At 33.9% G+C, this 14,597-nt stretch overlaps 1 protein-coding gene across 1 annotated transcript in view; it reads left to right on the top strand.

The window, feature by feature from the left end:
* Window positions 1-14,597, top strand: part of LOC123840618 (A disintegrin and metallopeptidase domain 3-like) — a 130,987-nt gene that overhangs the window by 67,844 nt on the left and 48,546 nt on the right. The window contains exon 12 of the mRNA XM_064583833.1: window positions 4,750-4,939. Within this exon, the coding sequence (XP_064439903.1) occupies window positions 4,750-4,939 (190 nt within the window). The remainder of the gene's footprint in view (window positions 1-4,749; window positions 4,940-14,597) is intronic.

Here is a 14,597-nt window from a genome sequence, read left to right as displayed (position 1 = left end):
AGACTCATTTTTAACCTAAAGACACCTGCAGATTGTGAGGGGATGGCAAACCATTTATCATGCCAATGGACATCAAAAGAAAGCCAGAGTAGCAATACTTTTATCAGACAAAATAGATTTTAAACTGAATCTATAACAAGAGATGAAGAAGGGCAATGTATCCTAAGAAAGGGGACTATCCAACAAGAAGATCTAACAAAGGTAGATATATATTTCCCCAACATGGGAGCACCCAAATAAGTAAAACAATTAATAACAAACATAAAGGAACTCATTAATAATAATACAATAATAATAGGGGACTTCAACACCCCACTTACACCAATAAGCAGATCATCTAAACAGAAATTCAACAAGGAAACAATAGCTTTGAATGACACACTGGACCAGATGGACTTCACAGATACATTTCATCCTAAAGCAGCAGGATTGAGTACAGATGGGACAGTCTCCAGGATAGATCATATACTGGGTCACAAATCAGCCCTCAGCAAATACAGAAAGACTGCGGTCATACCATGCATATTTTCTGACCACAACTCTATGAAACTTCAAGTATACCACAAGAAAAAATTGGAAAAGACCACAAATACATGGAGGTTAAACAACATGCAACTAAATAATGAATGGGTTAATGAGGAAATTAAAGTAGAAATAATAAAATACATGGAAACAAATGAAAATGATAACACAATGGTCCAGAATCTTTGGGATGCAGCAAAAGTGTCATAAGAGGGAAATACATAGCAATATAGGCTTACCTCAAGAAGTAAGAAAAATCTCAAGTAAGCAACTTAATCTTACACATAAAGGTACTAGAAAAAGAACAACAAATGAAGCTTAAAGCCAATGGAAGAAGGAAAAACATTAAAAATTAGAGCAGAAAAAAATGATACAGAAACTAAAAAAAAAAAAAAATAGATAAATGAAACCAGGAGCTAGTTCCTTGAAAAAATTAATAAAATTAATAAACCCCTAGCAAGACTTATCAAGAAAGAAAGAGAAAGGACCCAAATTAAAAAAAAGATCACAAATGAAAGAGAAGAAATAACAACCAATACCACAAATATACAAACAATTATAAGAGAATATTATGAAAAAGTATATGCCAACACATTGGACAACCTGGAAGAAATGGATAAATTCCTAGAAACATACAAACTACCAAAACTGAAACATGAAGAAATAGAAAACTAAAACAACTAAAAGCAAGCAAAGAAATTGAACCAGTAATCAAAAATCTCCCAACAAACAAAAGTCCAGGGCCAGATAGCTTCAAAGACGAACTCTACCAAACATTTAAGGAAGAGTTAAAACCTATTCTCAAGCTATTCCAAAAAATAAAAATTAAAGAAAAACATTCACAATCATTATATGAGGCCAGCATTACCCTGATTCCAAAACCAGACAAAGACTCACTAAAAAAGAGAACTACAGGCCAATATCCCTGATGAACATGGATGCCAAAATTCTCATCATGTTACTGGCTAATCAGATTCAACAGTACAGTAAAAGGATTATTCACCACCACCAAGTGGGACTTACTCCTGTGCTGCAGGGGTGGTTCGATATAGACAAATCAATCAATGTGATGCATCACACTAATAAAAGAAAGGAGAAGAACAATATGATCCTCTCAATAGATGCAGAAAAAGCATTCGACAAAGTACAACATCAATTCTTGATAGAAGGAACATACCTCAACATCATAATGGCCATATATGAAAAAGCCACCACTAATATTATCCTCAATGGGGAAAAACTGAGAGCTTTTCTTTTATGGTAAGAAAAGACGGGGATGTCTACTCAACACTGTTATTTAACACAGTACTGGAAGTCCTAGCCTCAGCAGTCAGACAACAAAAAGAAATAAAAGGCATCCAAATAATCAAGGAAAAAGTCTAACTTTCACTATTTGCAAACAGCATGATGCTCTATACAGAAAACCCAAGACTCCACCAAAAAATTGCCAGAACTGATACACATATTCAATAAAGTGTTAGGATACAAATCAATATATGGAAATCTGTTGCATTTCTATACACCAATAATGAAGCAGCAGAAAGAGAAATCAAGGAATCGATTCCATTTGCCATTGCACCAGAAACCATAAGATACCTAGGAATGAACCTAACCAAAGAGGGGAATTATCTGTACTCTGAAAACTCTAAAACACTGATGAAAGAAATTGAAGATGACACAAAGAAGTGGAAGATCAGTCCATGCTCATGGATTGGAATAACAAATATTGTTAAAATGTCTATACTATCCAAAGCAATCTCTACATTTAATGCAATCCCTATGAAAACACCAACAGCCTTTTTCACAAAAATATAACAAACAGTCCTAAAGTCTGTATGGAACCACAAAAGACCCTGAATAGCCAAAGCAATCTTGAAAAAGAAAAGTAAACCTGGAGGCATCTCAATTCTGGACTTCAAACTATATTGTAAAGCTGTAGTCATCAAGATAGTATGGTACTGGAACCAAAACAGATGCAGAGATCAATGGAACAGAATAGAAAACCCAGAAATGGACCCACAACTATATGGTCAACTAATGTTTGACAAAGCAGGAAAGAATATCCAATGGAAAAAAGTTTCTTCAACAAATGGTGCTGGGAAAACTGGATAGCAACATGCAGAAGAATGAAACTGGACCACTTTCTTATACCACACACAAAAATAAATTCAAAATGAATGAAAGACCTAAATGTGAGACCTGAAGCCATCAAAATCCTAGAGGGGAGCAGACAGCAACCTCTTTGACCTCAGCCATAGCAACTTCTTATTAGACACATTGCTGGAGGCAAGGGAAACAAAAGCAAAAACGAACTATTGGGATTTCATCAAGATAAAATCTTCTTCACAGTGAAGGAAACAATCAACAAAACTAAAAGTCAACCTTCGGAATGGGAGAGGATATTTGCAAAGGGCATATCTGATAAAGGGTTAGTATTCAAAATCTATAAAGAACCTATCAATGAACTCAACACCCAAAAAACAAATAATCCAGTCAAGAAATGGGCAGAAAACATGATCAGACATTTTTCCAAAAATGACATCCAGATGGCTAATGGACACATGGAAAGATGCTCAACATCACTCATCATCAGGGAAATATAAATCAAAACAACAATGAGATATCACCTCACACCTGTCAGAATAGCTAAAATTAACAACACAAGAAACAGGTGTTGGCAAGGATGCAGAGAAGGGGAACCCTCTTACACTGTTGGTGGGAATGCAAACTGCTGCAGCCAGTCTGGAGAACAGTATAGAGTTTCCTCAAAAAGTTAAAAATAGAACTACCCTATGATCCATCAGTTGCATAGCTGGGTATTTACCCAAAGGATACAAAAATACTGATTTTATGGGATACATGCACTCTGAGGTTTATGTAACAGCATTATCATCAGTAGCCAAATTATGGAGAGAGCCCAAGTGGCCATTGACTGATGAATGGATAAAGAAGATGTGGTATATATACACAATGGGATATTACTCAGCCATAAAAAGGATGAAATCTTGCCATTTGCAATGGTGTGGCTGGATCTAGAGAGTATTATGTTATACCAAATAAGTCAGTCAGAGAAAAACAAATGCCATATGATTTCCCTCACATGTAGAATTTAAGAAATAAAACAGTGAACTTAGGGGAAAAACAGAGAGGCAAACCATAAAAGAGACTCTTAACTATAGAAATAAAACAGGTTTGCTGAAGGGGAGGTTTTGTGGGGGGATGGGTTAAAATGGGTGATGGATATTAAGAAGAGCATTGTGATGACCACTGGGAGTCTCATGTAAGTGATGAATAACTAAATTCTATACCAGAAAGCAATGTTACACTGCATGTTAACTAACTGGAATTTAAATAAAAATTTGGAGAGAAAAAAATTGAAGAAAAAATGCAATGGTTGACTCTCAACTGGATCTTTTTGCTATAAAGTGCCAATATTGTGATGATGGTGAAATTTGGATGACATTATTTCCTGATTTTGAAGGGTCTTTTTTTAGAATTAATGTCTATGTAGGAATTATACATTAAAATATTTAGAGTTATTAGGATCATGTTTGGCAACTTATTCATTGTTTTGGGAAAAATTTATTTTTTGGTCTATTTTTTTGTCATTTCTCTAAGTTGTAGATTGTTACAAAATGAAATAAAAATTCATTAAATAGTGCATGTAGAAGTACAGAAATATTTCAAAAGGTAACAAAATAAAACAAATCTAGGGCTTATATATTTTATATAATTAGTGTTGAGATATTTTAATTGATTAATTTTATTATCAAAATACAAATGATTCTCATTTTTCCTGTAACACTTATTATTTCTTCAGTTTTCCACATAAATTTTTCTAGTATGTTTCATTTTCTTATAATTAGTGCTTATAATAATGATTATAATTGGGATGTTGGCAATCATAATGAAAATAATAGTAGAACATAGTTAAAGAGAGATTTTTTGTATGGCAAACATTATTTGTGTTTTAATATATTTTAACTCATGTCACTTAACTTCCTCTACTTGCTAGATGTCTATTATATTGAATTACAATAGAAATAAACATTGCTTTTATTTACAACTTGTATTAAAGGTAAAAATCCTCTCCCTTCCTTCTTGGCTCCTCTGTAAGTGCAGTATTACAGAATTTATGGTACTTTTCAGTAATTCATAGAGTGTTATTTTGATAGTGATTTTATTCCATTTTATTCCATTTATCTGAGGAATATAATTTATTTTTAGATATTCCCATGGTGTAAAGTTTTTTAGCAGTTGCAGCATGGATAGATTTAAGCGTATGGTTTCACAGCCTGAATTTGAATGTCTTCGGAATCAAACAGTTTCAGAAGTGGTTTACCAAGGAAGAACAGCAGCAACTTGTGGCAATGGAATTGTGGAACCTCCCGAACAATGTGATTGCGGTCTTGCAGAGGTTAGTGACAAACATTTCTAATTAATCTAAAGATTTGTTTTTGTGTTTTTCATGTAGTTTTATAAATGTAGATGTGATGTAGGAGGACCCTTTTTGAAAGAGTTTGTGGCTACCATTTTATTAAACATCCAAGATACAGAGATATGGGCATGTGATAACTGACTCATCCTGAATTTGAAGCATTTGAAAAGTTTAAGTAAAGCATAAGTGTAGCATGGATTAAAGAGGTAGATTTTCTTTATGGTGTAACGGTTAATAGTAACACCTGCCTTCCTGTATCATAAACATTGGTAACATCAATCCTGTAATTATCACCTCAAGTATGTGAATTCCTCAAAGTGCCTGCATGGGTTCACTGTTACTACATGTATGTTGTACCTCCTCATCTCCTAATTTCCATCCTTGCATCTGAGGGAATGTCATTTATTTTAAATCGACTTCACAGAATTAGATTAATAATAATCCTTGGTTTTTTATTGTTATATTTAGCTTTTTGCTCTTACCCTTTTATTAGTTGTGCTTGGTAAGATGGCTAATCACTGCATTTTGTTGTGCCTGTTTTCACACACTTATGCATGGTGAGTTTTTGGAATGTTCCATGTTCATTTGAGAAGATATAAACTCTTGAATTATTAGAAACAAAATTCCTATATATAGAACTTGATTGCATGATAATTTTTAAGTGAATGCCTCAAATCTTCTGTATTTTTATGGATTTTATTCACCTGAACTCTTGGTACCTGAGAGATAATATTGATACCTACAATTATGCTGTTGGATTTGCCTAATTCTCAGTATATATTCTTCAATTTATACTTTGTTTTTTGAAGCTGTTTTCTACAGTGGAGACATATTATGATTGTTATATCTTCCTAGAAATTTAACTTTTATATTCAAATGCTGAATCTCTTTATCTCTAATGTTGTTTTAAAGTCTATTTGGTCTGACATATCTATATATCTATGCACAAATTAGCTTTTGTTAGTCAGTATTTCCCTGATATTTCCCTTCTCATTTAGTTTTTCTGTACTAGTAAGCTCAAGATCTACATTGGGTTTTGATTTACTATCCAATCTGTCTTTGATTTATCATATTATCCTCTTAAACATTATTGTGATTAATATTTTTGCATATTTTTAATTAACCAAAGTCCACAATTTATTTGGATGTCTTTTCTTTTTACCAAATAGCTTCTTTCTGATACCAGGATCTTCTCTAGGATATCTCATTACGTTTAGCTGTTTTGACTCTTTACACTCCTCTAGATTGCATACTTTTTATGTTTAGTTGTCTCAAAATTTTCATATTTTCTATGTTCATTTTGCCATGTTTATTTTTTAATTGAATTTTTGTTCATTTCTTTTGAAACTTCATGCTTTTTCTTTCTTCCACCATTTATTGCAACAATTTAGTGGATCTGTACTTTTTCTTTCCCTCTAGTGATTATTCTTGCATTCTTAGCATACATATTTAACCATATCTAGGCCACCTCCAAAATAATGGGATTTAACTTACATAAAATTCTTGTAAATAGTATATTTCTGTCACCTCTGTGCTTTTCATTAGAAAATACCCTGAAGATTTTATTCTCAAAATACTTTCTTTATTTTACCTATTGTTCCTTTTGGTTATTAGTATTTTTCTTTGCATGTCACAGTTCCCTTCTGAAAGAATTTCATTTAAATTATATTCTCTTTCTTAAAACATACTTTAGTATATTTTAGTTCCCTTGAAAGGAAGTTCTCTGCCCACTTTAACAATAAATATTTATGTCATACTTATCATTTCATTGTGATATAAAATACACATGAAATATATGCATGAAAGATGAATAAGTGTGTAAAGGATAGATACTTAAGTGCCTGAATAATTTGTATTCAGGCCTCATCAAGTAAATTTGAAAATGATCCCTCCTCTACAGTTTTCAGGAAGAGTTTAGGAAAGTAAGTATTAAACCTTTTGTGAATGTTTGGAAGAATTCACCACTGAAGCCATCTGGTCTTGGTCTTATGATTCTTTTTATTTTTTAATTTAATTTAATTTTATTATGTTATGTTGGTCACCATACAGTACATCATTAGTTTTTGATGTAGTGTTCCATGATTCATTGTTTTCGTATAACACCCAGTGCTCCATGCAGTATGTGCCTTCCTTAATACCCATCACTGGGCTAACCCATTCCCCCACCCCCCTCCCCTCTAAAACCCTCAGTTTGATTTTCAGAGTCCATAGTCTCTCATGGTTCATCTCTCCCTCTGATTTCCCCCTGTTCATTTTTCCCTTCCTTCTCCTAATGTCCTCCATGCTATTCCTTATGTTCCACAAATAAGTGAAACCATATGATAATTGACTTTCTCTGCTTGACTTATTTCACTTAGCATAATCTCCAGTCCCATCCATGTTGATGTAAAAGTTGGGTATTTATCCTTTCTGATGGCTGAGTAATATTCCATTGTATATATGGACCACACCTTCTTTATCCATTCGTCTGTTGAAGGGCATCTCGCCTCTTTCCACAGGCTATTTGGCTATTGCGGACATTGCTGCTATGAACATTTGGGTGCATATGGCCCTTCTTTTCACTACATCTGTGTCTTTGGGGTAAATACCCAGTAATGCAATTCCTGGGTCATAGGGTACCTCTATTTTTAATTTTTTGAGGCACCTCCCCACTGTTTTCGAAAGTGGCTGTGCCAACTTGCTTTCCCACCAACAATGCAAGAGGGTTCCCCTTTCTCCAGAACCTCTCCAACATTTGTTGTTTCTTGCCTTGTCAATTTTTGCCATTCTAACTGGTGTAAGGTGGTATCTCAATGTGGTTTTGATTTGAATTTCCCTGATGGCTAATGATGAACATTTTTTTCATGTGTCTGTTAGCCATTTGTAAGTCTTCTTTGGAGAAGTGTCTGTTCATGTCTTCTATTCATTTTTTGACTTATTTGTTTTTTGGGTGTTGAGTTTGAGAAGTTCTTTTTTTTTTTTTTAAGATTTTATTATTTATTTATTTATTTGAGAGAGAGAGAATGAGAGACAGAGAGCACGAGAGGGAAGAGGGCAGAGGGAGAAGCAGACCCCCTGCTCAGCAGGGAGCCCGATGCGGGACTCGATCCCGGGACTCCAGGATCATGACCTGAGCTGAAGGCAGTTGCTTAACCAACTGAGCCACCCAGGTGCCCGAGAAGTTCTTTATAGATCTTGGAAATCAGACCTTTGCCTGTAGTGTCATTTGCAAATATCTTCTCCCATTCTGTGGGTTGCCTCTTTGTTTTGCTGACTGTTTCCTTTGCTGTGCAGAAGCTTTTTATCTTGATGAAGTCCCAAAAGTTCATTTTCGCTTTTGTTTCCCTTGTCTTTTGAGACGTGTCTTGAAAGAAGTTGCTGTGGCTGATGTCAAAGAGGTTACTGCCTATGTTCTCCTCTAGGATTTTGATGGATTCCTGTCTCACATTGAGGTCTTTCATCCATTTTGAGTTTATCTTTGTGTACAGTGTTAGAGAATGGTCGAGTTGGTCTTATGATTCTTAGGAGGTTTGATTACCGACCCCATCTCTTTACTAGTAGTCAATCTATTCATATTTTCTATTTCTTCATAATTCAGTTTTAGTATATGTATTTCTAGGAATTTATCCATTTTTACTAAGTTGTTCTATTTATGGGCATATACTTGTTCATAGTAGTCTCTTATGAACCTTTGTATTTCTTGGTATCAGTTGTAACCTCTCCTTTTCCATTTCTAATTTTATTTATGAAACCTCTCATTTTCTTGGTGAGTCTTGCTAAAAGTTTGTCATATTTTTAATCTTTTGAAAGAATTGGCTCTTAGTTTCCATTGATCTTTTCTATTGAGTTTTCAGTCTCCATTTAATTTTTTTCCATTTGATTTTTTAATTTTCTTCCTTCTACTAACTTTCTTCTTTTTCTACCTCCTTTATAACTATAAAGTTAGATTGTTTGAGATTTTTTTTGTTTCTTGAGATAAGCCTATACTGCTGTGTATTTCCCACTTGGAACTGCTTTTGCTGCATCACATACGTTTTTCTGTGTTGCATTTAAATTTTCATTTGTCTCAAGGTATATTTTGATTTTTTAAAAATTTCTTCATTGACCTATTGGTTATTCACTAGCATATTGTTTTGCCACCACATATTTGTAATTTTTCCAGTTTTCGTCTTGCAATTGATTTCTTCTTTCATACCTTTGTCAGAAAAGATGCTTGACAAGATTTTAGTCTTCTTAAAACTACTGAGACTTCCTTTGTGGACAACACATGATCTAAAATGGAGACTGTTTCATTTGCACTTGAGAAAAATACGTATTCTTGTGCTTTTGGATGGAATGTTGATCTATTAGTCCATCTGGTCAAATGTAGTTTTTTTTTTTCTTTTCTTAGAAAATTAAAATAATTCTGAAATTCAGAAATCTACATTAATGTTTTGTTAAAACTGTGTGAAATTGTTTTTTTCTCCCCAAATTTTTATTTAAATTCCAGTTAGTTAACAGACAATGTAATATTAGTTTCAGTAGTAGAATTCAGTGATTCATCACTTATATATAACACCCAGTACTCATCACAACAAATGCCCTCTTTAAAACCCATCACCCATTTAGACCATACCCTGCCCACCTTACCTCCATAAACTCTCAGTTTGTTTTCTATAGTTAAGAGTCTCTTTTATGGTTTGCCTCTTTCTTTCCCCCCTAAGTTCACTGTTTTATTTCTTAAATTCTACATGTGAGGGAAATCAAATGGCATATGTTTTTCTCTGACTGACTTATTTGGTATAACGTAATACTCTCTAGATCCATCCACACTGTTGCAAATGGCAAGATTTCATTCTTTTTTATGGCTGAGTAATATCCCATTGTGTATATATACCACATCTTCTTTATCCATTCATCAGTCAGTGGACAATTGGACTCTCTCCATAATTTGGTTACTGTTGATAATGCTGCTGTAAACCTTGGGGTGCTTGTATCCCATCAAATCAGTATTTTTGTATCCTTGGGTAAATACCCAGTATGATACTGCTGGATCATAAGGTAGTTCTATTTTTAACCATCTGTCCCATTGTCACTGAAGACATCAGTGCCTAATTCTGCTTCTGCCTGCCATACCTAGCCAGATGATCCATAGAACCCATCTGTGTTGTATCTACAAAGGCATTATGACCTTATATTTGGTTTTCAACAAAAAAACTTATGATGTGTCTAGGTGGTCTTCATTATATTTATATAATGGAGTGTTTATCCATGAAATTATTAATGAACATTTAGGTTGTTTTCATTTGTGACTATTATGAAAAATGCTTCCAAAGAATATTCATGTTCAAATCTTTATTGACTTATGTTTTCATTTCTGTTCGGTAAATATCTAGGAGTAAGATTGCTGGGTCATATGTTAATTTACTGTTAAATCTATAATAAAATGTCAAACTGCTTTCCCAAATATTGTATTATTTTACATTTCAAACATCTGTGTATGAGAGTGGTAGCTGTTCCTTATCATCATCAACATCATCATCGACTGTTATTGCCAGTCTTTTTCATTTTAGTCATTTGAATGTGTGCATTGTGGTTTTAATTTGTATTTCTCTGATGACTAATTATATTGGACAATGTTTCATATGATTATGGGACATTCATATTTCTCCTTTTTAAAGTGTCTGTTCAAACATTTTGCACATATTTATAGGGTTGTTTGCTTTTTCTATTATGTAGTTATAGAAATTCTTAATATAAACTATATACAAGTCTTTTGTAAGATTTTCTCCCAGTATGTGACTTGGCTTGTATTTTCTTAATGATATCTTTCAAAAAGTCAAAGTTTTTAATTGGATGAAGTTCAGTTTATCATTTTTTTCCTTTATGCATTATACCACTTGTGCCTTATCCATCCCAAGATTGTGAAGATTTCTCATAAGTGTTCTTCAAGAAGTTTATTGATTTTAGCTTTTATGTGTATATCTATGATCCATTTTAAGTAATATTTGTAAGTATAAGGGTATTTTTTTTCTATATGTATTTTCAATTGTTCTAGGCCCATTTGTTGAAAAATGATATTTTTCTTGGTACCTATGTTGAAAACAATATACCACATACTTTGTGTTCCATTGTTCCATATATCTATCCTTATACCAATACCAGCTCTTCTTACCTTAACTCATTAAATCAGGTAAAATGTATCTTCATATTTTGTATTTCTTTTTAATTTTATCAATATGGATTTGGTGATTTTAGGTTTTTGTATTACTATGTAAAATTTAGAATCAACTTTTCTATTTCTACTCACACCTCCTAAAGAAAAAAGTAATTCTGATGGAATTTTGATTGGGATTTTTAAAAATCTATAGAAGAATTTGTAGAGAATGGACATATTCATAATGTTATGATTTTCAAACTGTGAGCATGACATATTGTTCCATTTATTTAGGTATCTTTAATTCTTAAAGTTAACCCTAAATATTTCATGTTTTTGAATGTTACTGTAAAGTGAGTACTTGTAAAAGTTTTAATTCCAGTATCATTTGCAGGCATATAGAAATAGAATTAAATCATGAAAGTTGTTCACTCCTCCTATTAATGTTATTTTGAATGACTGATTTATATTTTGAAAAATACTTACAAAATATATGGATCAGAATTATCAACAGAAATGAGTGTATGAAAAAGAATATGCTTCTGGAGTTTATTCCAGAAATAGAGGAACATTTCAGTATTTTTCAACATATATTATTAAATTTAAAAAGAAAAATTGTAAGATATTACATATTGAAGAGAATTTGACAATGGTTTGGACAACTAGGAGAAAAGAAAACGTCCTTTTGAATCTCAAATTTCTCAGTGATGAACCTTGGCTACCTATTTTATAAAGTTCTGGCTTCCAGTCTCATGATGGAATTCTGTTCCTAAAGCACAGGTGTCCTTACAAGTCAATATCTAAGCCAGGCATATAGTCTAGATTTACACTATTCATTGCGTATTGTGAAAACTTGCTCTCTACTATAGACTCTCTCTTTGAAACTAGCCTTGGAATTCCCTGTGATGTCATTGATTTTTGCTCCCCCCCCCACATTAATATTTAGTGTGTATCTTCCTTGAGTACTCTTGATAATTTTTCATTAAAATATTTATATTGTGAACCATAACACACTTTTGTTAATATTGAAATATAAAAATGACAAAAGAATATCATCTGACTCCTGTAAATTTAAAACATGTTATATAGTAATAAAAGTTTGTTATACTTTAATAATACACTAACTTTGTAGTTAGTATAATTGAAGACATTGTATCTAATTTTATATGAAACATTACATGATAAACCAGGTATTATAAAAGATCAGGAATAAATTGTTATTTTATAAAAGCACCTGATAAATTTATCTCCTATTTTGGAAGGAAGACCCTCATTACAGCTTCTCTTACAACATACCACTCTAAACAGTTCCATGTATTATAGTTTTCAGAGTACAGGTTTATTCTTAGGTGTTCTGTTTTTTTTGGGGGGAGTGCAGTTATAAATGGTGTTTTCTAATTTTTCTTTCTGCTACTTTGTTATTAGTATATAGAAACACTACTTATTTCTAGGTATTAATTTTGTATTCTTCAACTTTATTGAATTCATTTATTACTTCTAGTAGTTTTTTAGTGGAATTTTTGGGATTTTCTGAATATAGCATTATGTTATCTGCAAATAGAGACAGCTCAACTTATTTACCAATATGGATGCCTCTTATTTCTTGTCTGATTGCTGTGGCTAGGACTTCTAGTACTATGTTGAATAAAAGGGTTTGAATAAAATGGTCCTTGTCTTCTGTGTGATCTTAGAAGAAAAGTTCTGTTTTTCCACACTGAGTATGATATTAGATGTGGTGAAAGAGCTGTACTCTGAAAACTGAAAAAACATTGATGAAAGAAATTGAAGATGACACAAACAAATGGAAAGATATTCCATGATCATGGATTGGAAAAATTCATATTGTTAAAGTGTCAATATTACCCAAAGCAATCTACAGATTCAGTACAATTCCTATCAAAATACCAATAGCATTTTTCACAGAACTAACACAAATAACACTAAAATTTATTTCGAATCACAGAAGACCCTGAATAGCCAAAGTGATCTTGAGAAAGAAGAACCATGATGGAGGTATCACAATCCCAGATTCCAAGATATACTACAAAGATGTAGTAATCAAAACAGTATGGTTCTGGCACAAAAATAGACACATCAATCAATAGAATCAAGAGCCCAGAAATAAATGCAGATATATATGGCCAATTAATCTTTGACAAAGAAGGCAAGACTATGCAATGGGGTAAAGACACTCTCTTACACAAATGGTATTAGAAACACTGGATGGCTACAATGCAAAAGAATAAAACTTGACCACTTTCTTAAACTATAAACAAAAATAAACTAAAAGTGAGTTAAAGACCTAAATGTGAGATCTAAAACCATAAAAAAAACCTAGAAGAGATAGTAATTGCTATGGCATTGGTTACAGCAACATTTTTCTAGATATGTTTCCTCAGGCAAGGGAAACAAAAGTAAAAATAAACTGTTGAGACTTACATCAAAATGAGAAGCTTTTGTAGCCAAGGAAGCCATTAAGATAACAAAAAGGCAAGGAGGTTCCAGAAAGATGACAGAGTAGTAGGACCCTAAGCTCACCTTGTCCCATGGTCACAACTAGATATCACTCATATCTGAGTCAATAAACCAGAGACCAATCTGAAGACTGGCAGAACAAACTCCACAACTAAATGTAGGGAAGAAGCTGAATCTGGGAGGTTAGAAAGGGTAGAAACAGAGGTTGGGAGCTGCCCGCAGGAGGGAGTTATAGGCATGGAAAGTGGAAAACACCAGCAAGCCCACATGGGGAAAATGAATCCCCATAATGTCTGGTCTTGAAAACCAGATGGACTGAATTCTGTGAGTTTGTATAACCAGGGGGGCTTGGAGCCTAGAGCTTTAAAAGTCAGCTGACTCAGCACTGGACTAGCCTGGAGGGCAAGTAATAGCTGAATCCCCACCCTTAAAAAGACAACAGCCTGCAGAGAGGCAATATAGAATGGACGGTTTGCACAACACCTGAGACAAATGGGAGAGATATTCCTTAATAAGGATTTTAGAGCATGTTGGGGGTCTTTTCTGGGAACAAAGGGGCTGGCAGCTGCCATTTTCCTCCCCAATCCCCCAGCATAAACACAGAGCCACCTGCAGAAGGTGGTGCTACATATATACTTGCTACCTAACCTGCTAACACTGTGCTCCACCCACTGAGGACTGGCCCACTCCAAGGCTTCTAGCCTCGGAACTGGACTTAGCGTGAATTGTTTTAATGTTGCACATCCCGCCCAACTGCTGCCTCCAGGCACTGCATCCCCCATGACATGGCCGTCGCTTAGGAGATCCAGTTTTGGACTAATGGCTCAGCATAAATTTTGCTCACTGCTATGTGTGCCGCACCCACCCACCACAGGTAGAGACACCACAAGACCTCAGCTTCTGCCACAATTCACGCCCAGCTAGCAGAGACACAGACACCATATGCCCCAGATTGTCACCACTGCAGCATGCCACCTGTAGAGGCTATTTTTAGGCTGACAGTCTTGAGCAATGGAATGTAGAAAGGGCCCACAGTGACCACCTGGC

The sequence above is a fragment of the Mirounga angustirostris genome, unplaced genomic scaffold (assembly GCF_029215605.1).
Source record: "Mirounga angustirostris isolate CCGP_5_RB_7025 unplaced genomic scaffold, mMirAng1.0.hap1 SCAF_2, whole genome shotgun sequence".
NCBI lineage: Eukaryota > Metazoa > Chordata > Mammalia > Carnivora > Phocidae > Mirounga > Mirounga angustirostris.
Note: the sequence above shows the minus strand (reverse complement) of the source record. Positions and strands in the feature narration are given on the sequence as shown.